At 35.1% G+C, this 27011-nt stretch overlaps 4 protein-coding genes across 4 annotated transcripts; all 4 read left to right on the forward strand.

Annotated features, from left to right (window-relative positions):
• Nucleotides 1-418: 418 nt before the first annotated feature.
• Nucleotides 419-2455, forward strand: LOC115725178 (F-box/kelch-repeat protein At4g39590-like). Its single transcript, XM_030654610.2, has one exon. It carries the CDS (start codon nucleotides 1053-1055, stop codon nucleotides 2151-2153), a length of 1101 nt encoding a protein of 366 aa, XP_030510470.2. The 5' UTR covers nucleotides 419-1052; the 3' UTR covers nucleotides 2154-2455.
• Nucleotides 2456-7047: 4592 nt separating this feature from the next.
• Nucleotides 7048-7476, forward strand: LOC133038967 (uncharacterized mitochondrial protein AtMg00310-like). The gene has a single exon (XM_061117695.1). It carries the CDS (start codon nucleotides 7048-7050, stop codon nucleotides 7474-7476), a length of 429 nt encoding a protein of 142 aa, XP_060973678.1.
• Nucleotides 7477-14133: 6657 nt separating this feature from the next.
• On the forward strand, nucleotides 14134-19622 carry LOC133038968 (putative disease resistance RPP13-like protein 1). The gene is made up of 5 exons (XM_061117696.1): nucleotides 14134-14260; nucleotides 14478-14769; nucleotides 14916-15015; nucleotides 16900-19163; nucleotides 19550-19622. Exons 1-5 carry the CDS (start codon nucleotides 14134-14136, stop codon nucleotides 19620-19622), a joined length of 2856 nt encoding a protein of 951 aa, XP_060973679.1.
• On the forward strand, nucleotides 19127-25077 carry LOC115725566 (retrovirus-related Pol polyprotein from transposon RE1). The gene is made up of 2 exons (XM_061116797.1): nucleotides 19127-19233; nucleotides 19550-25077. The coding sequence occupies exon 2, from the start codon at nucleotides 20207-20209 to the stop codon at nucleotides 24608-24610; it is 4404 nt and encodes a 1467-aa protein (XP_060972780.1). The 5' UTR covers nucleotides 19127-19233; nucleotides 19550-20206; the 3' UTR covers nucleotides 24611-25077.
• The last annotated feature ends 1934 nt before the right edge of the window (nucleotides 25078-27011 follow it).

The following is a 27011-nucleotide window of genomic DNA, read 5'->3' on the forward strand; positions in this document are numbered from 1 at the left end:
AAGTAGGTTTTTTTTTTTTTTTTTTTTTTTTTTTTTAATTTGAGTGAAGTTCTCATCTTATAATAAGGGATATTTAGAGGTAAAATCTAACATTTGTAATTGTTACATATAATTTTATTTTAAAAAAATGACGGCAAAAGTATTTTAACTTAAAATTTTGTAAGCTGGTGCTAACTCGATCAGAAATATTATTAGACAATATATCAAATAAAAAAAAACTTACAATTAAAATTTGTTTATTTTTAATAAAAAATAGGATAATAATTAATTAATTCATGTCCAATAATAATATTAAAAAAGTACAATTGTAACAAAATTTTAAAATAAAGCCAATATTTATTTTTATTAAGTTCATCTTTATAACAATACAAATATTAAAAAGATTTTTGGGAAATTTACATGGTATACTAACTTTTGTCATTTTTTTACAAAAATAATGTCAGGCGGTATTTTTTACTTTTTTACTGTGTTTTTTTATAAGTTTCATACTGCAGTATACTGTGTTAAGTTTTCACTGATGTTCTATTGGTGTTTTACTAGTGTTCTACTGTTGTTTTGAGTTGTTCTGCTTTGTGTTTTATTGGTGTTTTATAAAAACGCAGTATTTTTGAAAAAATTTCCGTGTGATAGTATTTTTGTAAAAGTTAACCTAAATTCCAGTATTTTTATAAATTTTCCAGATTTTTTCACAAATATCCCTTCTAATAATAATAATAATACTTAATTTTAATTTTTGAATTCAAACATAAATTAATTATTTAATCCATATTTTAAAATTTAACCGTTTATAATCAAATTAAGCTAGATATTATCTTTTTTTTACATATATAAAGCCACAATTATAAACGAATTATGTTTTTGAGTAACACAAATTTCATTATTTAGTATAAATAAATGTATGTGTTACATTTACACTAAACTATAACTCAAATCTTTTTTAGTCGATGTAAAATCCTAACGTATCTCAGTTACCCTTATAATCTCATTCCCCAAAGTTACATAATTACTTGTATAATCTTGTTTTTTTTTCTCCTTTAGAAATTTCTACTCCAATGTCAATGGCCACCACTATCCTCATTCCAGGTCTCCCAAACGAATTGGCATTGGACATTCTAGCTCGAATACCGAGACAATACCATGCAATCCTCTCATCTGTATCAAAATCCATCAGATCTGTCATCTCATCTTCGCAGTTGTTCGCCATAAGATCTCAACTCAACTTCACCGAAAACTTGCTATATTTCAAGGTTCGTTTCGCCTTTATTGACACGAATGAGTGGTTCGCTATTTACAAAAACCTCGATCGTCTTCAATTTGCTCGAATCCAGGCGAACCCGTCTAAGTTGACGGGTTCTGCCTATGCTGCTATGGGCCCCAACATCTATGCCATTGGTGGCCGCGTGAATGAGCACCTTTGCTCTTCTGACGTATGGATATTGGATTGTCGTTCCCACACGTGGCATCGGGGCCCAAGCATGCGTATACCGCGCTCTGAAGCTAGCATAGCTATAGTGAGGAACAAGATTTATGTGATTGGAGGTATGAAAAACGAAACATTGGTTGAAGTGTATAACACATTGATTGAACAGTGGGAAATTATTTTAAGCCCTTATGACGACGACAGTCGCAAAAGGTCGTTAAAAGTTTTAGACACTGTGGACGATAGATTTATCGTCATTTGGGACATGTTGAGTTGTCAAGTGCACCGGTTGGATACCGAGACTAAAAAGTGGGAGAAGTCAAAAAATTTGGTAGCGTATCATCGAACAAAAAATGATTGTGTAGTGGATGGGGTGTCTTATGACAACGGGGGTAATGCGTATCAGGAAATTTGTTTTTACGACAGTAAAAAAAAGACGTGGAAACCGATTAAAGGTGTATTGGAAAGAAAGAATATTATGTTTTCTAAATTGGTGAATTTGAATGAGAGGTTGGTTGTGATGTGGGCAGAGATTGTAAGAGAAAAATATGTCGAGTTATGGTGTTCAGAAATCGATATCACAAAAAATAGAGACGGGAATTTGTTGGGTAGGGAGGTTCGTAAATTTCCTTTGCATCCACAAAAGGCTTCACATTTGACCTTAAGAAGCTTGTATGAACAAAGATCATATGGATTTTGTTTCAATATACAAACTTTTTCAGTTACTTTGTGAAAAGTGAAGACTATTACAACAACAATATATATGTGTTTACTCATTTTGTTTAGTTTTTATATTAATAATGATAATGGGATTTAATTGATTAGTTCATAGATAACTTTTTGTTTTGGAGCTTATTTTAGTGTTTAGTAGAAGACGCATAATTTGAATTTGGAGGTTGAAATTTGATTTTCTATATTGATTTTTGTTCTTCTTATGGTTGATTAATAAAAATATTAAAAACATAATATTTAAATAATATAGAGATATAATAGATAAGTTGAGAGATAGTATGGTAAACAAAGAGTGATCTATAATTGAGCTCAATTAATTGATAACTTTTATAAAATTTAAAATAGTATTAACCCTGAAATAGCTCAATAAATACTTAAATAAAAATAAATAAATAAGTATGATTTACTTGTTAAAATTTCATGAAAATATAAATCTAAAAGATGACTAAGAAGCTACATACTATAATTTTTTTATAATAAAAAAAGATTAAAATTAAAAGTAGTCATTTTTTTTTTTAAATTTGATTTTTTTAATAAAAAAAAAGTTAAATTTTGAATTTAAGATCATATTCTTATAATAACTAATCATAAGAAATAATAAATATATAAATAAGATTAAAAATAAGTTCTTTCAAAAAAAAAGATTAAAAATAAGTGTAATGCCATAACAAAATAAATGGGAATTACTAATATGAGTTTTAAAAATTCCTTAAGAAAATATTTTATTTTTTGAAAAAAAAAAAACCGAAATATTCTATAGGAATTTTGTCATGTATGTGATATTGGTGTTAGTCTTTTTGTTTTCTGAAAAATTGAGATATTTTTTTGTTTATTTGTTATAAATAATAAAAAAGAAAGAAATTAAAAGAAAATATCTATCTCATAAGATATATTTTTTTTATAGCTTTTTCCATATATTATAGATTACCTTTTCCAAATGAGTTATATTTCTTTTTCAAATAATAATATTAAGCTTGAATTTAAAAAATTAAAATTAAATGATAAAATATCAAGTGTATTTTTTAAACGACCTAGCTATACAATTATATGAATAATTATTATATTTATTTATTTGGAAATTCAAAATTAAAATTGAACATTATTAATCATTCCTAATTCTATTACAAGTCACTTTTATTTTTTTATATAAATAATAGTAAATCATACCTCATATTCACATTGTAATTAAATTTATAGAGAGAATTAATAATAAAATGACGAGGTTCTTCATGCCACATGAGTTGCTAAATAATAGAAGAAGAAGCACTATGATCCATAGGCTTTCATTGTCACCGCCGCCGCCTCTACAGCCGGAGACTCAACCTTCTTCGCTACTACTGCCGCCAGAGACCTTATCTTTGTCAGCGTTTTTGCCACATCAGTTGATAGTGCCACGTAAAAAAAGTACTCAAAAAGTACTTAAAAGTTTGAAATATTATAAATCAGAAAACAAAGATTATGGTAGTAATGAAGTGTGTAGTGTGTGCTTGGAGGAATTTTTAGAAAAAGAAGAAGTTGCTAATACACCTTGCTTCCACTCATTTCATCACAATTGTATTAACAAATGGTTATCACTCAAAAAATCATCATGCCCATATTGTAGGAGACAATTGTTTTAATTATTTATAAATTTATTAGTTACTTTTTAATAACAAGATGTTATTTATGGGTTAAATATTTAAATATGAACATATTTATTATTATTACAAAAATATAAAATTCATTAAATTTTAAGTAATATTTATATAATATATTTTTATGCAAAAAATATATTTTGTTTAAATTTTATTTTATTTTTTAAAGTAAAAAAAAAGCATTTGTGGTACAACTATAAATATATATTTATTATTAAAGAAGTTACAAATTAATTAAACTTTAAATAAATATGTATATGAAATTAATATGATATATTTTTATGCTGAATATATTTTATTTAAATTTAATTTTGTCTTTGTTTGATTTTTTTAATTAAATTTTTATTAACAACAATCAGAGTAAAAGATGAAAAATTCTTAATCCAAGTTAATAGACCATCTACCCTAATTCATTGCTAGTTCATGAGCATGGATATGATGTAGGAATGCTTTAATCTTAAATTAGAAAGTAAACTAGCAAAAATATCTAATAAAAAACCTAGCTCATTACAAAAGAAAAAGCGTTTAGAAAAAACAAGAACCAAAACTAAACAATTGTACTCCACAAAATAAAGATAAAAATGTGTGAGACCAATCCAAAACTACCAATAATGCTAATAATTTTGCTTGAATGACTTTAATGTAACAACTTTAATGAATTACTGCAATCTAGAACTATCAACAATTTCATTGTATCCACTTGAATGATTTTGAATTAAAAAACATACAATACCAAAACATGAAAAAAAAAAAAAAAAGAATATGCTGATACGTGAACACCGTCAGTTAAAAGAAAATTATAATTAATTCAAGGGAAATTTATTATTATTATTAGGAAAATCACTCTATATACTATTTTTTTTTAATATTTTTTTCTTTCTATTTTTACAATTTTTTTTTTGTTTTTTTGTTTTTGTTTTTGTTTTTTTATTTTTTTGTTTATTTTTAAGATTTAAGTTGTTCCGTTAGTTGCGATCTGGGCTGCTGTATGGGCTGCGATGTGGATTGCAGTTTGAATTGGGTTGTGATTTAGGTTGTTCCGTTAGTTCCGCCGTAAGTTGCACTGTTCTGTAAAAATAAAAAAAAATACTTTGAAATGTATGAATGAAAAACCTCTTATTATTAATTGGAAATTTTACAAAAATATTTTTTTTTTGTTATTTTTACTGCCACAATCTTTTTTTTTAATATTTTTATTGTACCAAGTTTTTAAAAATACTGTGTAAAAGTTTCAAAATTACAAAACTACTATATTTTTATAAAATAAAAAATAAAAAAAACTCAGAACAACTTAACAAACAACATAAAAATAGCTATAAAACAACAAAAAGATAACTACAAATCATAAAAAAAAAAAAATAACAAAACATACCTAATTGCAATGTGCAAAATAATATCAACTCCTCAATATGTTTTTGTATTAATTTTTTTACTTAGTTTTGACAACTTGATTTATCTTTTTGTACTACTACATTATTTTCTCTATGAATTTGTTATTACAACTTCATAATTTAATCGATTTTATTTTTTGAGTTATTAAAATGATAATTTATTTTTTAAAACTTAAATAAATAATTAAGAAAATAAAATCTCATAATTTTAAAATAGAATATATAATATAATGGATAATAATAACTTCAACATGAAGAGAATAGTTGCAATCTTCAAGGCCTTCGAATTGCTCGTGGTGCTCCTATGGTCTCTCATTTATTCTTCGCAAATGACAGCCTTGTCATTTGTCAAGCAAATAAAAAATCAGCCATGGCAATCAAGCGCTCTTTGAACTACTACTGCCGTGCATCAGGCCAATGCCTGAATGCAGAGAAGTCGGTCCTCTCATTCTCTCCTAATACATTACCAGCCATTCAATCCAACTTGCAGAAAATTTTACAAATGGCCATTCAGCCTTGTCATGAAAGATACTTGGGTCTACCTTCTTATTCAGCCAGAAGGTTTTACTTGGTGAAATCAAGGAAAAGCTATAGAATCTCCTCTCAGCTTGGCAAGAACAATTATTTTCCATTGGTGGCAAGGAAGTGTTACTCAAGGCAGTTGCTCAATCTATACCAACCTATGCCATGAGTTGTTTTTGAAAAACCTTGTTTTTGCAAATGTCAGTTGTATATAAGAAAATATAAAAACTGTAAGCGTTAGCAGCAGCAGAAAGCAATTCTGCTACAGCAAAACTGAACAGGCAGAATATAAAATATTTGCAGAAAAATAAATAACTTGACACAAGAGATTTATACGTGGTATCAGTGTTCTCACGAACACTCCTAGTCCACGGGGCCACGCCCAGAGAATGAAATCAATTAATAAAGTATCAAAATTACAAATACAATTGACTTAAACAAGTTTAGACTCCCTCTAAAGTATTGTCGCAATCCTTTGTAATCCACTTTATGAATCTGACTTCTTGAAACACCTTCAAGCCCGAACTCCCTTCGTCTTTGAAGTGTGAGTGCTTACTTCCTCCCGAAGTAAGGCTTCAACAAGTCTTCTCCCGAAGACCAAGTGCTTACTTCCTCCCGAAGTAAGGCTTTATCAAGTCTTCTCCCGAAGACCAATCTCTTGTTCAGTCAAGTAGTTCTTCACAACCTCTAGGATAGAGTAAGAACAGAAATAGAACAACTAGAACCTAGATGAACAACTAGGCTCTCACAAAACAAAGAAAGACTCTCTTCTCTCAAAAGATAAATGTAGAAAATGAATAATGGAAGAGGTAATTCGAATGGTTGCTCTCTAGGCTCTATTTATAGAACATAGAAACCAAAGAGGCAACCACAAGTTCGAATTAGCAGCTGTACAAAAACTTTCCTAAGAAAACACGATCTGCTACAACAGATTCGGATGCTGACGCAACAGATCTGACCAGAAACGGGAAACTTACTAAAATCGGGTCCGATCTTCTATCAATGCTTGATTCCTGCCAAAAACAGATTAGATATTCTGATTGTATCAAGATACAATCGAAATTAATAAGGAAAAGGCAATAATCAAAGTTTCCCTAAAAAAAACAACTTTCCAAAAGAGAATTCCTTCTCTTTTGAGAAGTTTTCAACAAAGGAAAGTTCAGCTGAAAGTGCAACTTTCCAAACAAGGAAAAGGGCAACTACAATCCGAATTAATAAGGCAAGAAATCAAATATGAATGCACAACAATCTTACCATAAGAGGAAAAATTATTTTGTCAACTAACTTGCCAAAAAAAAGACTTTACAGTTTTCGGCTTTCAAAATCTCCTATTAACCAAATAGAGACCATGTGTAACAAATTCTGGTGGGGTTCCAACTCATCGTCTTCAGGCATAAATTGGAAAACTTGGAAAGCCCTTACGCATTCGAAAGTTGAAGGAGGGATGGGATTTAAAAGCTTTGTACATTTCAATCAAGCCCTTTTGGCTAAGCAAGCATGGTTACTCCTCTCCAATCCGAATTCTCTGCTCAGCCGAATGCTTAAACCCAGATATTTCAGACATTCTTCCTTCTTAGATGCTGGTTTGGGTTCTTACCCTTCCCTAACATGGAGAGGAATAGTCTGGGGCAAAGAATTGCTATCAAAGGGCCTCCGATGGAAAGTTGGTAATGGTGAAAGCATATTTTGTTCCTCTGGGCCGTGGCTTCCTGGTCTCACATCTTTCAAACCATTGCAATTTAAAGGTCAAGACATGTGTTTAATGCCCAAAATGTGACTTCCACTAGCGGTGGTTGTAGTATAGATCGGGCGGTCGATTCCACAGGGAGGTGATTATGGACAAAAGCGTTAGTAGAAAAATAAAAATAAAAGGTTAATAATAAGTGATAATAGTAACAAATGATTTTGTGATTTTTGTTTTGGTAATAAATATTAAAGGAAAAGCAAATAAAGGTGTAATCAATAATAAAAGAGAGAAAGGCTTCAAGAATCATCCATATGCTTGTTTAGTTATTTTGTACCTTTGATTCACTAAGTTGACACAAATGATGTAACATTAAAGTTCATTATATTTTGAGTATACAAGTTCTTAAAAATAAAAGAAATAATTTAATCTTACGTAGAACCTAGAAATGACATTATACATCAAGCAATAATGTAATAAAAGATTAAATATAAAACTAAACATCAATATTATTTTTACTAAATAGTAACACATAGAAAGAGCATGACTAATCCTATATATCTTTAGTAAAAATAATGACAAAGAGATAGAGATGGAGATGGAGGTGATAATGAAGGAAATGAACATTAATATTACTTTTATTAATTTTTAGACACATAGGGAGAGCATGATGTCAGGATATTTTGGGATTGTTTCCTAATCTTTAGGGATTCATCCTTGCTCCATTTTAGGAGTCAATCTTGGGATATTATCTTGGTGATCTTTAGGATATTATCTTTAGGAATCATTTTGTGTTAATGTTGGGATATTATGTTTTTGTATATATATATGAAATGAATAATAAAGAAGGGACACGATAAACACCAAAAGCTTTCTACATGGTATCTGTCGCCAAGGTTACCTACCATAGCCATGGCAGAAAATGATCAGCCACCACCTTCTTCAAAAATCGAACCAACTTCACCATTCTACCTTGGAGCGCAAGATCGACCGGGAGATTTTATTACTCCTACTCGTCTTCGTGGAGACAACTATGATGACTGGGCCGGAGACATCCAAACGGCTCTTGAAGCACGCCGTAAATTTGTGTTCTTAGATGGAACTATCCCTGCCCCTTTTCCTCCTTGCACGCAGTCCGATTGGACTACGATCCATGCTATGTTAGTCTCTTGGATTATGAACACCATTGATCCAGAGATTAAAAGCACCCTCTCAAAATATCGCGATGCGAAACGCTTGTGGGATACGTTGAAGTCCCGCTTTGCATTGGTGAATGGTCCACGTATACAACAATTAAAAACTTCCATAGCCAAATGTCAACAAACAAAGTTGATGACTGTTGCCACTTACTTTGGCAAACTGACATCTTTATGGGAGGAATTGTATCAACATGAACCTTTGATTTATTGTAATTGTTGTACTGCCTGTACTGCAGGAAATGAGCATGAGAAACGTCGTAATAATAATATGCTCCATGAGTTTCTTATGGGCTTATATTCTGAGTATTATGGTCAGCTTCGTACTAATATTTTGTCACAGGATCCTTTGCCCACTCTTGATAGAGCTTACCAATTGATGATTCAAGAGGAAAGGGTTCGACTTGTCGAAACTATACCCGATAAACAACCTGATGTTGTTGGTTTTGCAGTTCGCACATCGTCTGCCAAAGGCCGTGGTTCAGGTCGTGTAGAGAAGCAAGACAAATCACATCTTTCATGTGCCCACTGTCAGAAATCAGGCCATGAGATTGCCTCTTGCTTCGAACTAATCGGGTACCCTGAATGGTGGCCTAATCAAGCAAAGGTGGAGGGTGGAAATTCTGGTCGAAGCAAGCCGTTACAGTCAGGGGAGCGGGGTCGAGGGTCTGTTCGTGCCAATGCTACTACTACCTCATCTTCAAGCTCGATTGGTTATGCCGCTGCTACACCGCCTGCTCCTACCTCCCAGTTGTTCTCTCCTGAGCAATGGAAAGTTCTTGCTGGCCTACTTGGTAACACTACAATTCCTGATGAAAGATTGAATGGTACGTTTGATAACCAATTGTGGATTATTGACACGGGTGCTACTCGTCATGTTACTTGTAACGCTTCGTGGTTATTTGATACTCATGATGTTGACCATTGTCCTGTGGGCCTTCCAAATGGTGAATCTGTTGCTGCCACCAAAGAGGGTTCTGTTCGTTTATCGAATAAAATCACTCTTACTAATGTGCTTTTCGTTCCTCAATTAAAATTTTGTAATTTAATTTCGGTTTCACAGTTAAATGATCATATGGGTTGTATTATTCACTTTAACTCATATATGTGTGCTATACAGGACCAATGGAGGCAGCAGATTGGAACGGGTGTTAGGCGGGATGGACTATACTACTTTGGGGATCAAGAATCTGTGCAACAAGTTTCTGTGGCTGAATCTTCTTCAACTTTGGATTTGTGGCATAAACGTATGGGTCATCCATCTGAAAAGGTTGTCAAGTTGCTTCCTCCGGTTGGTAATTGCAAAAGTCGTTTAAATAAAGCTTGTGAGATTTGTTTTCGTGCCAAGCATTCTAGAGATAGTTTTCCTCTGAGTGAAACAAAGACATTTCGAATTTTTGAAAAAATTCATTGTGACTTATGGGGGCCATATAAGCATCATTCTTCTTGTGGTGCCCGCTATTTTTTGACTTTGGTGGATGATTTTTCACGTGCTATCTGGGTCTATTTGCTTATTGATAAAACTGAAGTCACTCGAATGTTTATGTCCTTTATTGCTATGGTTGAACGACAATTTTCTCAAAATATTAAGATTGTTCAAAGTGATAATGGCACGGAATTTAATTGTTTAAGAGATTATTTTCATGCATCTGGTATATTATTTCAAACCTCTTGTGTGGGTACTCCTCAACAAAATGGGCGAGTTGAACGGAAGCACAAACACATTCTTAATGTAGCTAGGGCTTTGCTATTCCAGGCTAAATTACCAACTTATTTTTGGGGGGAAAGCATTTTAGCTGCAACACATTTGATTAATCGAACACCGTCTTCTGTCTTACATAATAAAACTCCTTACGAGATTCTATTTGCCACACAACCATCTTATAATGCCATTCGTACTTTTGGTTGCTTATGCTATGCACATAATCAAAAGACAAAAGGAGATAAATTTGCTAGTAGAAGTCGAAAATGTGTGTTCGTCGGATACCCTTTTGGTAAAAAGGGTTGGAGGCTCTTTGATCTTGATACAAAGGAGTTTTTCGTTTCTCGTGATGTGAAATTTGTTGAGGATGTTTTTCCGTTTTATGATACGGATTTTGTTAATACGGTGCCAGAAAATATTCTTCAATCAAACCTCGAAGTAGATCCAGATTTTGATATAACACTTGAATATTCAACTTTGCCCACACCAAATGAACCCACCACGTCTTTCTCAACCCATCCTCAAACACATGAGCCCATTTCACCACTACCTCAGCTCGAGCCCACATTTTCCCCTCAACCCAATCTCTCCAATCAACCCCAGTCCATTTATTCCGAGGCCCAATCTGGCCAGCCCACCTCTTCCTCTACATTGGACCCGTCCACTGGGCCTCCTGCTACTTCAATTCAACAAGATGCGTTGGGTCGTGGAATGAGGGAAAAGTTCCCCTCCGTGTTGCTCCGGGATTATGTCACTCATACAATTTCTACTAATAGTCCACCCCCCCACACTTCGTCTCCATCGGCTTCCTCAGGTACTCCCTATCCTATAGCACACTATATAAACTGTGATAATTTTTCTGTGAATTACCGAAATTTTCTTTCAGCTATTACTTCTGGCAAAGAACCTCGTTCCTTTAAAGAAGCCATGCAGGATCCCGAATGGAGAAAATCTATGAAAAAGGAGATCGACGCTCTTGAAAAGAATGGTACATGGACCATGGAGTACCTCCCACCAGGCAAAAGAGCTTTAGGCAGTCAATGGGTATACAAAATCAAATATCACTCTAACGGTCGTATTGAGCGCCTAAAATCTAGGCTGGTTGTGTTTGGCAATCATCAAACAGAAGGTATTGATTATGCTGAGACATTTGCTCCTGTAGCAAAAATGGTTACCGTTCGGGCTTTTCTTCTTTATTCTTTTCTAAAAATTGGGAACTTCATCAAATGGATGTTCACAATGCCTTTTTACATGGAGATCTTGAGGAAGAAGTCTACATGCGGCTTCCTCCTGGTTTTGAATCTTCTAGTCCTAATATGGTGTGCCGCCTGCGCAAATCTTTATATGGTCTCAAACAGGCACCACGGTGCTGGTTTGCCAAACTTGTGTCTTCTTTGAAAGGCTATGGATTTTTACAGTCTTACTCAGATTATTCCCTATTTACCTATACTAGTGGTAATGTTCAAATGAATGTTCTGGTTTATGTAGATGATCTTATCATTTCTGGGAATGATTCCGCTGCATTGAGAATTTTTAAAGCATATCTTAGCAATTGTTTTCACATGAAGGATTTGGGACCTCTCAAATATTTTTTGGGCATTGAAGTGGCCCGCAGTTCTTCGGGGTTGTTTCTTTGTCAACGAAAGTATACTCTTGACATCATCTCTGAAACAGGGCTACTAGGGGCAAAACCAGCTGCTTTTCCCATTGAACAGAATCATAAACTTTCTCTTGCAAACGGTGAACTGTATCCTGATCATGCGGCTTATCGACGACTAGTGGGTCGTCTTATCTACTTAACCGTCACTCGTCCTGATCTATCTTACTCAGTTCATATTCTCTCACAGTTTATGCAGGAACCTCGTGTGGATCATTGGGAGGCGGCCTTAAGGGTGGTTCGTTATTTAAAAGGAACACCTGGTCAAGGTATTCTTTTAACTGCTAATAGTGAGTTGTCATTACAGGGTTGGTGTGACTCAGACTGGGCCGCTTGTCCAATTACTCGTAAATCACTAACAGGTTGGCTTGTGTTTCTTGGCAACTCTCCTATCTCTTGGAAGACCAAGAAACAAAACACTGTGTCTCGTTCGTCAGCAGAGGCAGAATATAGATCTATGGCAGCTGTTACTTGTGAACTAAAATGGTTAAAAGGGCTATTGTTAAGCTTGGGTGTCCATCATCCCAAGGCGATAAAACTTTTCTGTGATAGTCAATCTGCTCTTCACATTGCTAAGAATCCTGTGTTTCATGAGCGTACCAAACATATCGAAATTGATTGTCATTTTGTGCGTGATGCCATTACCGAAGGTCTTCTTGATCCTTCTTATGTTCCTACAACGACTCAATTGGCTGACATCTTTACTAAGGCACTTGGAAAAGCTCAGTTCGATGCTTTACTTAGCAAGTTGGGCATCTTCGAACCTTATGCTCCAACTTGAGGGGGGGTGTCAGGATATTTTGGGATTGTTTCCTAATCTTTAGGGATTCATCCTTGCTCCATTTTAGGAGTCAATCTTGGGATATTATCTTGGTGATCTTTAGGATATTATCTTTAGGAATCATTTTGTGTTAATGTTGGGATATTATGTTTTTGTATATATATATGAAATGAATAATAAAGAAGGGACACGATAAACACCAAAAGCTTTCTACACTAATCCTATATATGATCATTTAACAAAAAGTAAATAAAAATGAACATAAAAGATAGAAATGAGCAATACTACCATTACTATAATCACTAAATAAAAATATATAGAAAGAGCATGACTAAGTCTATATATATATATTTGGTATATAATAGCATAGATAATATAGATGGAAGAAGAACATAAAAATAAAAGTGGAATATGAACTTGCATTACTCAAATAAATAGTACATGTGAATCAAAGATACAAAATAACCTCACTTTGCATATGGAATCATCCCTAACCTTCCAAGGAAGATTAGACCATTATACTAATCATTCTCATAAAATTTCTAAAGAGAAAAGATGAGAAGAAAAGTTGAGAGAATTTTTTCTACACTAAAAATTACACACCAAACTACTAAAATGAGCTCATATTTATAGAGCCATAAAAGGACTAAAAATAAATAAATAAAAATTTGGGATTATAAAATAAATATTAATATTAAATTTGACATTTCAAATCAAAAATAAAATTAATATTATTTTTGTTATCATTGTGATTTTGTCTTCTACTATTTGGATGGAGATCGAGTGTGGAAGAGTAAAATAGGGTTGATGATGACCTAGAATTATCATCATTGCATCACATGCTTTGGAAGAGATAAAATTGATGATGAGCTTGATGGGCTAGGCTTGAACTTTTTGGGTTGGGTTGCTTTGGACTTCAACAAAAATGTCATTTTTTTCTTCATTTCTTTTCAACTTTGCTCATTCCTCTTTCTTTCAACAAAAATACACTTTAATTCCTACAAGAAAGACATAAATTGAATCAAAATCAAATATTTTCATTTATAAAATATATTACAATAATTTCATAAAAATATCAATTAAAACTCAATTTATTTTATCATTTAAAATAAATAAAAGTGTATTTTTAACCATTAATCAACATGTCAACGAGAGTATCTGATATCATTTTAGATTGTCGACAGTGGGATCATGATATGCTCAATAGACTATTTCTTCCTTCGGATGTTGCTAAAATCCAAAGCATTCCTTTAACCTTATTCGCTCACCACTTGGCACCATGAACCAAACTGGTATTTACACTGTTAAATCCGGTTATCTACTGCAAGCGGCAGCCAAGCTCAGCAATGGTGGAAAAAATTTTGGGGGCTGAAAATTCCTTCGAAAATTTGTATCTTCTTGTGGAGAGCCATTCATGACTTTCTCCCTGTGTCTGACATTCTTCACACTCGTCATATTGCGGTCTCCGGCCGATGTTCTCTATGTAATAGAGCAAATGAAACAATTTTTCATGCTCTTTTTATTGCAAACGTGCAAAAAAGGTATGGGATTGTTCAGACTTTAATTTGCAAGCTATTATCTCTCAGCATATGAACATCAAGGAATTAGTTTTATATGTCTCCTCTGAATGGTCATCCCTAAAACTTGAACAATTTGCAATAATACTTTGGAGTATTTGAACTGAAAGAAATAAAGAAAGACATGGTTCCAAAACAAAGCCCCATGATGTCCTTCTATATTTTGCTCTCTCCTACATAGAAGAATACCATGCTGCCAACATCAAGAAGACTGCTGGTTTTTCTACACCAGTAGCAGCACAACATGCGGCTGTGTCACGGAATATGGATTGGATGAACCCTCCTTCGGGTCGCCTGAAATTGAACACAGATTCAACGATTGACACAATGAATAATCTTTCTGGTTTTGGAGCAGTCCTCAGGAATTGTTCAAGCCAAATTATAGCTGCCATGGCTATCCCCTTTCAAGGATGTTTCTCACCAGAAATTACAGAAGCTTTAGCTCTTATGCATAGTCTTCAATGGATCAAGGAGTACATTACATCGAGACAGATTCACTAACTGTAGTTAAAGGTTTACATTCATCTCGGGAGCTTGTTATTGATTTTCATTGTTTGTTGCAAAGCATTTCTCTTTTCGTTTCCAGTTTCCCTGGAGCCTAAATCTCTCATGTGTACAGATCTGCTAATAATGCTGTGCACCTGCTTGCGCGGTTTGGTCTTTCAGTGGAATCTAAATGTTTATGGATGGAGGAAATGCCTCCTCCCCTAATGCCTATTGTATTTTGAACTTGTTGTTTTTAATATAATAGCTTTTCCTCAAAAAAAAAAAAAAAAAAAACTTAGCTTAAACAATGGGAAATTTGATTTTCTATACTTAGAAAATCAAAAAATTTGATTTCTAAACCAATAATTTAAACCCTAAAAAAACTATACCTTTTTTTTTCAAAACCCCAAAAATACCCCCAAACTCTCACAGCATCTCTCTTTCTCTCTCTATCTCGGCCGGTCCCAAGAATCCCACACCCCAGGTCCGATGGTCGGACCATGGGGTCCGATGGGGTCCGACCAATCGGACCCATCGGACCTCTCTCTTCCCCTCTCTCTCTCAAATCGCAGGAAAAAAAAAATTAAAAGACGGTCGGACCTTGGGGTCCGATGGGTCCGATTGGTCGGACCCATCGGACCCCAAGGTCCGACCATCAGACCTCTTTCTTCCTCTCTCTCTCAAATCGCAGAAAAAAAAAATAAAAAAAAATTTAAAAGACGGTCGGACCTTGGGGTCCGATGGGTCCGATTGGTCGGACCCATCGGACCCCAAGGTCCGACCATCGACCTCCGTCTTCTTCCCTCTCTCAAATCGCGGGAAAAAAAGTTTCAGAGACGGTCGGACGGGTTGGGGTCGGACTGGGGTTGCTCTTTCGGGTTGGGGTTGGGGTCGGAGGGGTTGGGGTCGTGGTCGACGGGGGTGAGGGTGGTGATCGGCGTTGGGGTTGACGTGGGTGGGTGAGGGTGGTTCGGGTGAGGGTGGGCGGTTGGGGTGAGATAGAGGGAGAGAGAGATGATGCAGAGAGAGAGAGAGAATATTGTGAGGGGGGTATTTTTGGGGTTTTGAAAAAAAAGGAATAGTTTTTTTAGGTTTTAAATTTTTGGTTTAGGGAAATTTTTTTTTTGATTTTCTAAGTATAGAAAATCAAATTTCCCAAAATATATATATAAGTATATATAAGCCTGATATAGCTTGCAGCAGTGCATATACAACACGCCAATTCAAACGGACCATCGGACCCCAATTCAAACGGACCATCGGACCATCGTACCAGAGCATCGGACCCATCGGGCCGATTTCAATTTGAACAAACCATGACCATCGGACCCCCTATCGGTCCGACCATCGGACCCATCGGGCCCATTTGTATTTGAAACAAACAGAGACCATCGGACCCCTATCGGTCCGAGCATCGGACCCATCGGGTCTTTCTCTTCCCCAAGCAAAATTATACCCATTTCTTAGATCCGACAAAAATTTCCTTAAATCTAACAAAATCTTAAGTTTTACAAACACAATCACAAACAAACTCAATGTTTAACACTTTCTCACCAAAAAAAAATTAAAAATTAAAACATATCTTGGCCTTGGACATTGCGGGTTCGGTTGGGTGTGGGTCTCCGTCGGCGTCTCGCACGGAGTGGGCTGCTTTGGGTTCAGTTGGCTCTCCGTCGGCGTCTCGGTCGGAGGTGGCGTTCGCCGTTCAGTTCGTGTGATGGTTGGTTTTGGGTGGAAGGTTGGTGGATCGGCTGTGTTTGTGTTTATTGGTGGGTTTGATTTGAGAGAGAAAGGAAGAAGAGAGAGAGATGGTTGAGAATAATGAGAGGGGTATTTTGGGATTTAGGTAAAAGTAGTCCTATTTTTTCAATAGTCATAAGTATTAGTTTAGATAAATAATTTGGATATAAAAGATGGATAAAAACTCAAATTTCCCTATATTTTATCACCTATAAATATATATACATATATATGAATATTACTACATTCCATTGTCCATTTCAAAATTATTGCTTTTTTTTTGGAGTAAATATATATCAGTGGTCTCTTACGTATAAGAACAACTCCTTATAATATATTCAGTTTCTTTTTTTTTTTTTTTTTTTTTTTTTTTTCAGTTTGAGGAAAACAAAGAGACACTGGTTCGATGGTCGGACCACATGGTCCGATGGGGTCCGATTGGAAGAAAAATTGTCAACAAGTGCAAGGGCGTTCCTTTAGCTGTAAAATCAATGGCTGGTCTTTTACGATCGATGCGAACTTGTGAAGATTGGAGACATGTACTACAAAGTGATGCGTGGAAAAGACATGACTGTCGCGACATCGGAATTGTTCCAGCTTTGTGGTTGAGCTATAGATTTCTACCTCCTTATTTGAAGCCTTGTTTGTCTTATCTATCAATATTTCCCAAAGATTACGAATTTCGTGATGTTGATAGAAAACAACTAATTTTGATATGGATGGCGGAAGGTCTTTTACAGCCTCAAGAAGGAAGAACAATTCAAAATGTTGGAGAAGACTACTTGAATGCTTTAATATCGAGATCATTTTTTCAAAGAAACACAAGAAATGATTCTTTTTCTATGCACGATCTTATTCATGATCTTGTTGTGTATGTATCTGGTCAGAGTTTTTTATTGTATGATCGCTACACAAAAGACTTGCACGAGCTAAGTAGCAAGACTCATCATCTATGTTACTATTATTTATTCAATACAAAAGAAATTGACTTTACTAAAGTGAAGAATTTGCGCAGCCTGATTTCATTACCATTTAGTTCAATTTCACCTTCATGTCTTGAAACATTTGTGCAAGAAGTTGTGTTAAGGAATGGAGGACTAAGAGTTCTTTCTTTTGTTGGAGAGCATATTGATTCGATTAGAAATTTAAAGCATTTGAGGTACTTGGATGCATCGAGTAGAGAAGTGAAAGAGTTACCTGCTTCTATTTGTGGGTTGCACAATTTGGAAACACTGTTGTTGAGTGAGTGCAGAATGCTCACCCAGTTGCCTGATTCGATTGGAAATTTAAAATATCTCAGGTACTTAGATGTATCTTACACAAAAGTCAAAGAGTTACCTGATTCTGTGTGTCTCCTGTATAATCTGGAAACACTCTTGTTGGAATCTTGCAATGAACTCACTTTGTTGCCTACCAAAATATGTGAGCTAATCAACCTTCGCCATCTTAACATCAAATGGTCGTCAGTAGAAGAGATGCCGCCGAGGATATGCAACATGAAAAATCTTCAAAAGTTAAGTGATTTTGTTTTGTGTGAAAATGATGGGTACAAGATCAAAGAGTTGGGTAGGTTGGATAATCTCCATGGACGCTTGTGTATTTCAGGGCTTGAGCATGTTAGAGAAGTGAGTGATGTTTTAGAAGTCAACTTAAATCACAAAGAGTATCTCACAGAGCTTAGATTGGAATGGAAATGGTATTGTGAAACAAATGATTCTATTAGGGACAGAGAAATACTTACTGCACTCCAACCACATCCAAATTTGAAGAGCCTCGAGATAGTCTGTTATGAAGGTACGAAATTGCCGGAGTGGGTAGTAGATCCATTGTACTCTAATTTGGAAGTAGTTTTTCTAAGCGGTCAAAATTGTTGTTTGTCTTTACTATCATTTCAGCGCCTGCGTTCATTGAAAAAGCTTGATATTGTGGGCAAAATCCATGTATCTAATGAATTTTGTAATAATTCTTCGCATGATTCATTTCCAGTTTTAGAAGAGATACATCTCGAAAGGATAACTGCATTAGATTGGTCGTCTATCAATACAAATTATCAAAATGGTGACATTTTCCCCTGTTTGAAGAGCTTTGCTTTACATTCCTGTAGGAGTGTAAAGGTGGCATTACCTATGGGTAATTTTCCATCTTTGGAAGTGCTCTATGTTATCAGTTGTGATGAATTGGTGACTGTATTTCCATCCAGTAGTACTGATATTGATGTTGCATATCCCTCCCTTAAAAGTTTGAAAATAAAGGAGTGTTCAAGGTTGGAGTTAGTTTCAGAAATGGGATTACTGCCCGTTTCTTTAGAAAGTCTACATATTGAATCCTGCAATACGGTGATAGGAAGTCGTATGCAATGGAATTTGCAGAGACTCTCAAAGTTGACTGAATTAACACTTGGCGATTATGGAGGAGTGGTGGATTCATTTCCCGAGGAAGGGCTGCTCCCACCTAGTTTGACAATTCTTTACATAATGAACTTTGATAAGCTTACAGCTCTAAACGCCAATGGTTTTCACCACCTCACCTCACTTCAACAGTTGCTGCTTTTTAGGTTGGAAAAGTTAGAGTGCTTGCCAATAGGACTTCCCCAGACTCTTACTACTTTGTGGATAGAAGATTGTCGTCTGTTAATTCCAAGGTGCAAGAGAGAAACAGGAGAAGATTGGCCCAACATTCAACACATACATTACATATACATAGATGATAAGGTAAGTTTTCAAAAGTGGTAATTGAAAGTCTTTATTCTTTTTAGTTGTACTTAGTTTCCCCTAAGATTTTCTCTCATGTTCCTTTGTCTTTTTTTCTTTAAAAAAAATACAAATTTATTATCCAAGACGTAGGAATGAATATAACTCATAACTTTTGAATCTCTTTTATTAACCAGCTAAATTTTCTTTGTACCCTACGAATTGTACTTATTACAAATTTTGTATTTCAATTTATATCACCTAACATACATATATAATATCAAATATAACGTGGCACAACATTTCTTTTTAATTTTCCTTTTTCTCTTGTCTTCAGTGATAGTTCGTTGGATGAGGTGAGGACTGAGGAGCCGTTGGTGTCATTTAGCACGGACTTGTGTGACTTTTGATGGTGGTGGTGTTGATGTCTTTGGCCTAGTGTCGCGCTGCTCCTTCGGTTACTATCTTGTTTTCTGATACTGCTGTATGTTTGTTGAGAGTTGGAATGTAATTACCATAAAGACTGCATATCGATTTCGTTTTTCTGATTGCCCAATCCTCTTTTGATGTTGGTGTCTGTCTTTGAGTTATCTGTTCTGTATTTCAAGTGTAAAAGTTGAATACTATTTGTAGTTTTTTTTTTTGGTTTCTGGTTTGTTTGTGGATTTCCTTTGTTTTTGTTATGTGGGATTTGTTACAAGTGAAGTTATTGAATAAATTCGGGAAGAGGTCAGAGTTGAAGAATAGGATTAGTTATGTCTGTTATGATCAGTTTTTCTGTTACAGTTGTTAGTTTGCTTTCTGTTATTTCTTAACTAATTCTGTAACTAATTCCTTTACTGTTTTCAGTTGTATATATATGTACATACTCAGTAATGTTTCAATTCAATGAGAAGGACTCTTCTCCATTCAAGTCATCTTTGTTTTCTTCTCATTTCTCTCTGTTCTTTACTTTCAAACACTCTCACATGGTATCAGAGCTTCTCTCGTTTTAATGGCGACTGCTACCTCTGCCGATTCTACTCTTCGTTCAAACGGATCCAACTCTTCATCAAGATCTTCATCTCTTTCGTTCAATCACACACTGTCCATCAAACTTGACGAAAATAATTTCCTTCCATGGCGACACCAGATCTATGCTGCGATCAAAGGCCACAGACTAATCAAATTTCTCGATCCAAAGGCAGCTCCACCTAAATTCGTGACAGCAGCAGATGAAGCTGGAAATCGAGTCTCTGAGGAGTTTCTTGAATGGGACATCCAAGACAGTCTTCTTGTATCATGGCTTCTCTCCTCAATGACAAAAAAGATACTTACTCGTATGGTGGGATGCAATAGTGCGGCTCAGATCTGGACTACTCTTGAGGAGTATTACTCAGCTCAAAATCGAGCCAAGGTTAGTCAATTCAGAACTCAGCTTCGTCGAATCAAACTCACTGGTAATCTGAATGACTACTTGCTCAAAATCAAACACGTTGTTGATTCTCTTGCATCCATAGGCCATGTTCTTTCTCCTCAAGATCACATCGAAGCCATTTTTAATGGTCTTACACGAGACTACTCTGTTTTTGTAACATCCTTATCCACTCGGAAAGATGATTATTCTGTTGCTGAGGTTGAGTCTCTACTCATGGCTCAAGAGGTTCGAAATGAGACGACTGAGTCTGATCTTGATGTCTCAAAACCAGAAGTGAATCTGGCAACTCAACCAAATTTGCCTAGACCATCTGTTACTCGAGGAGGCCATCAAAATTTTTCCCCAATTCAATTTGGATCTTTCACAGGCGGCCGTGGTTCTTTTCGTGGCAATTTTCCTCCCTACAACACCACCTTCCATCCCTATCCTCATTACAACACAAGCCCTCATCAATATGGTAATTCCTATACTCCATCATATCCTTCCTTTACTAACAATCCTCGTGGCTCTCGGGGCAGTTTTCGTGGTGGTTTTTCAGGAGTTGGAAGAGGGTCCTCTACTCCTAAGGTTCAATGCCAACTATGTCACAAACAAGGCCACACAGTAAAGCAATGTTTCTACCGATTCGATAAATCATTCACTGGCCCTGAATCTTTTCAATCCTTTAGTGGATCGGCTGCTATGGCAGAGATGCAAGCCTTGGTTGCTACACCTGAATCTGTTACTGACCAAAGCTGGTACCCGGACTCAGGTGCTACCAACCATCTCACACCAGATTTGCACAATCTTGTGGCTCCCCAAGACTTTCCTGGTTTAGATCAAATCCAAATGGGTAATGGCTCAGGTTTGAATATACTTCACACTGGTCACAACTCCTTTATTTCACCTTTTACCTCTCAATCTCTTAAATTGAATAACTTACTTCATGTACCCGATATTACTAAAAACTTAATGAGTGTATCTCAATTTGCTAAAGACAATTCTGTCTATTTTGAGTTTCACCCTCATTTTTGTTTTGTGAAAGATCAGGATACTATGAAGACTTTATTGGTTGGGAAGGTTGACAAAGGACTCTATAAGTTTGATCAATCTCTTCAATCCATGTCTCAATCCAGTGATCACTCCTCAAATGCAGCACCTTTGTCTTCACCAAAAGCTGTTTTCCAATCTCAACTCAATGCCTCTACTGTACCTTTTTCCAACTTTAATCTTTGGCACAATCGTTTAGGCCATCCATCAAAGCAAATTGTACAATCTGTTATGGCCAAATGTAATATCACCCCTATCAATAAAAATACTTTTGATTTGTGTACAGCTTGTTGTCTTGGAAAGCATCACAAATTACCATATCCTAATTCTGACACTGTGTATACTGCTCCATTACAGCTTCTACACACTGACCTATGGGGTCCTGCCCCTATGGTCTCTTCTAATGGATATCGATATTACATTAGTTTTGTTGATGCCTATTCTAGGTACACTTGGCTCTATCTTCTTAGAACCAAGGATGAGGCTCTCCCCACTTTTATCAAATTTAAAACACAGATTGAGTTACAACTCAATCACAAAATCAAAGCCATTCAATCGGATTGGGGAGGAGAGTTTAGAGCTTTCACTTCCTTAGTGGAATCTTGTGGTATCATTCATAGAGTCTCTTGTTTTCACTCCCATGAACAAAATGGGGTTGTGGAAAGAAAGCATAGACATATAGTAGAGTCTGGTTTGACTCTATTAGCTCATGCCTCTATGCCACTCAAATATTGGGATGAGGCATATCGAACCTCTGTCTATCTTATCAATAGAATGCCCACCAAAGTGCTCAATAATTTCACTCCTCATGAAACCTTATTTCTTACCAAACCTGATTACTCAGCACTTAAAACCTTTGGGTGTCTATGTTTCCCCAACCTAAGACCCTATAACAAAAATAAAATGCATTATAGGTCCACTCCTTGCATTTTCTTAGGTTATAGTCTCACACAAAAAGGTTATAAGTGTCTAGCCAAGGATGGTCGAATCTATATGTCTAGGGATGTTTTATTCAATGAAACAACATTTCCATATCAAAAACCTGCTGCTGTCCCACAAAATCCCTCTCTGTCTGCAGTGTCTACACCTGTAGCTCCACCAATATCATCCTCACCACCTGTCCTATCCTCACACATACATCCCCCTGACTCATCTCCTCATTCACCAAACCATTCTCTATCCTCTTTTCCATCCACCAACATCCCAGTTCCCACATCCGCACCATCAGAATCCTCTCCTAACTCCCTTGTTCAGTCTCAACCTGAACCCTTACAGGTCTCACAAACCAGAGCCAACATACCTGATCACCATGTCCCTGTTGTGAACCAGCATCCTATGCAAACTAGAGCCAAAGCTGGGATTCGAAAACCCAAAGTTCTCACTGCCTCCTTTGTTCCTGCCACAGTAAAAACTGCTCTCCAAGATCCCAAGTGGAACAAGGCAATGAACACAGAATACTATGCCCTCAAAAAGAACAATACCTGGATTCTAGTAAGATTACCTCCAGGCAGCCAATGCATAGGCTGCAAATGGGTTTTTCGAGTCAAGGAAAATGAAGATGGCAGCCAAACTCAATACAAAGCAAGACTTGTGGCTAAAGGGTTTCATCAACAAAGTGGATTTGACTTTAATGAAACCTTTAGTCCTGTTGTGAAGCCTGAAACAATTCGAGTTCTCCTCACTGTGGCTGTCACTAAAGGGTGGACACTTAAACAACTTGATTTCAACAATGCTTTTCTCAATGGTGATTTGGAAGAAGAAGTTTACATGTGTCAACCTCCAGGTTTCATTGATTCTGACCATCCAGAGTTTGTATGTAAACTTCAAAAAGCTTTATATGGCTTAAAACAAGCTCCAAGAGCTTGGTTTGCCAAGTTGTCATCTGCTCTACTTAGTTTGGGATTCACTCATGCAAAATCTGACACCTCTCTCTTTATCAGAAATCAGTCCCAACATACAACATATCTTCTTGTCTATGTTGATGACATTATTGTCATTGGAAGTCATGCTACAGAGGTATCTACTCTTATCTCTAATCTCAGCTCTCTATTTGCCCTAAAGGATCTTGGAAACCTTCATTATTTTCTTGGTGTTCAGATTACAAAGACAGATCATGGTCTGCATTTATGCCAAACTAAGTACATCCAAGATCTATTAAACAGAACCAAAATGCAGGGAGCTAAGTCTAGCAATACACCTATGACTAGTGGCCTTAAACTCTCTCATTTTGGAAGTGATCATGTTCTTGATTCCACTCTATACCGATCAGTTGTAGGAGCCTTGCAGTATGCCACAATTACCAGGCCCGATATTGCTTTTTCAGTAAATAAAGTCTCTCAATTCATGCAAAATCCCTTGGAGTCCCACTGGATAGCAGTTAAAAGAATTCTACGATATCTGGCTGGTACTTTAGATTATGGTCTTCACCTACAACGATCTACCAACTACGACATCACTGCCTTCTGTGATGCGGATTGGGCATCCGATCCTGATGACCGGCGCTCTACCACGGGTTACTGTGTTCTCTTTGGCAACAATCTTGTTGCTTGGAAATCTAAAAAGCAACAGACAATATCACGGTCCTCTACAGAGGCAGAATTTCGTAGCTTAGCTGCTGTTGTAACAGAAATAACATGGCTTCAGTCCCTTCTCACTGAACTTCGCATCTCTTTGTCTACACCTCCTACTGTGTGGTGTGACAACTTGAGCACAGTCATGTTAGCGGCCAATCCTATTCTTCATGCGCGCACCAAGCATATCGAAATAGATCTCTATTTCGTAAGAGACAAAGTCATGCAACAACAACTTCAAGTTAATCATGTCCCTGCTCAGGATCAACTTGCAGATTCACTCACCAAGGCCATCTCTAGCAATCGGTTTCCCTTTCTTCGAGACAAACTTAGTGTGGTTTCTCAATCCACACTCAGTTTGAGGGGGGCTGTTGAAGAATAGGATTAGTTATGTCTGTTATGATCAGTTTTTCTGTTACAGTTGTTAGTTTGCTTTCTGTTATTTCTTAACTAATTCTGTAACTAATTCCTTTACTGTTTTCAGTTGTATATATATGTACATACTCAGTAATGTTTCAATTCAATGAGAAGGACTCTTCTCCATTCAAGTCATCTTTGTTTTCTTCTCATTTCTCTCTGTTCTTTACTTTCAAACACTCTCACACTCATGGACATGTGATCATCTTCTCTTCTTCTTTGACTGTACTTGAGTTGTTCTTAATTATAATATGATCTTCTTCTATACTTGGTAGTCTACTTACTCTGCTCACTTACAAATTTTAGTTTAGAGTAATGTTTTGAGTAATCTGTTATGTTTTGAGTGATCTATTATGTACATCTGCTTAACTTGTTCTAAGGTATGTTTGTGTAGAATTAAGAAAGCTTAAAAAGGCAATGTGGATGTTTTAGACTGACTAAGCTATGCTATCTTCGATGAGATGGTTGTTGAGGTAAAACATGTGCATTTGGTTTAGTGAAGGTGGAATCGATGTCGTTTCGTGTTCAACTGAATGAGAAGCATGTTTTTCTATGCAGAATTTGATGAAACCAGAGACAAACTAGAGTCTGATGTTGATGCAAATTGCAATTCATCCTCAACTGAATTCCTTGTGTTTTGTTTGTATAATCATGTTCACAAACAATATATCTTATTAGTAAATAGGGTAGTATTATTGTTGTTGTTGTGACTGAGAAATCTTTAATTATGATATGATTTCATTTGTTGTTTGTACCTTAAAACTTACAACTTACATATATTAATTAACTATATAGAATATTAGAAATTTAATTCTTAAAATATGAAGCATAACCTGTCATCTTATATCATCAACTAATAATAGGATACAAATAAAATTAGTTACTAATATTAGAAATTTATTCCAACTACACTTTAAAACTTATCTTATATATAACACTGTTTATAGTGTCTCACTAATATTAGTCTGACAATATAGACTACACCAAATACTTTTTCTATATATACATATATTATTTGTGTTTATTTATAATTTAATAAAATAATATAATAATAAAATAATAATAGCTTAAAAGACATTAGACTTGTGCGTGTTTATACACTACAAAAAAATTTACTTTTAGTCACAACAAAATTTGTGACTAAAAGTAAAAAAATTGTGATTAATCATAAATTACCATTCTTATATTGTGACTAGAAAACCCGTAAATAAAAGTATTAGTCACAAAAATTACAATTTTTTTGTGTCTAAATGTGTTTCTAGTTACAATACTTGTTGTGACTAAAATTAAATTAGCGTGAGAGAGGAAATATTGAGAGGTAGATAAAGAGGTACAAAGAAAAGAGAGAGATTGGGTTTGAGTTTTGTAAGAAGAATCTTCTGTAGATGAAGAAGATTCTTGAAGAAGATTCTTGGGTGTTAAGTGTGAGAGTTGAAACATTTTGTGAAAACTCTTCAGAGAATCTCGTCTCGACTGTATTGTACCTATTCTTGCTCAATCAATAAAGAATGATTACGATGGTGTTTCAGAACTAGAGTAGAGTCATAGATCACATCGATTTATCGAACTTGGACCAGTATATATCTTGGTGTTGATTTCTTTATTTTTGCATTTATTGTTTTCTGGTTTTAATACTCTGTTTGCCCTTGTTTTTCTGTCGATTATTTTTCTTGGATTGATAATCTTGTCATTGCTAATAGTGTGATTGCCTAGAGTGTCATTGATAAAATTCTGTAAATTTAGTCATAATTTTCCCACACGGTCTCTTACTCAAAATTGTTATGTTAGTTGCTCGATGTTTATAAGTAATCTGTTCTGAATTTAGTGTGTGAAACTTGTATTTGAAGTGTAAAAGTTGTATGTTATTTGGAGTTTTTGCTAATTTTTTATTTTTGGTTTGTGTATGAATTTCCCTTACTTAAATTAGAATGAATCATCACACACCTAACTTTATTCATGATTTTCATATTTATTCTTTCAGTAACTCCATTTTGATGGGGAGTGATCCTAACAATTCTATATGAGAACTAATAAGAAAATTATACCTAAACGCTAAAATTAGTACAACCAAACTTTTTTTTTTTAGAAAAAAGAATATTTTGATTAAAGAACTATAATAAATTATTTTGTACTAAAAATATATTTAATTATTTATTATATTTTAAAAAAATGAAATTATTTCTTTTAAACAATGTTGTTAAGGGTTCCATTTAGGCATGGAACTATGCATTCAAAATTATATTATCTTTATAGAATATTGGAAATTTAATCCTTAAAATATAAACTTAAAGCATATAACCTGTCATCTTATATCATCAACTAATATGGAATACAAATAAAATGAGTTACTACGGACCCAGAAATTT

Source organism: Cannabis sativa, chromosome 6, assembly GCF_029168945.1.
Source record: "Cannabis sativa cultivar Pink pepper isolate KNU-18-1 chromosome 6, ASM2916894v1, whole genome shotgun sequence".
In the NCBI taxonomy this organism is placed as follows: domain Eukaryota; kingdom Viridiplantae; phylum Streptophyta; class Magnoliopsida; order Rosales; family Cannabaceae; genus Cannabis; species Cannabis sativa.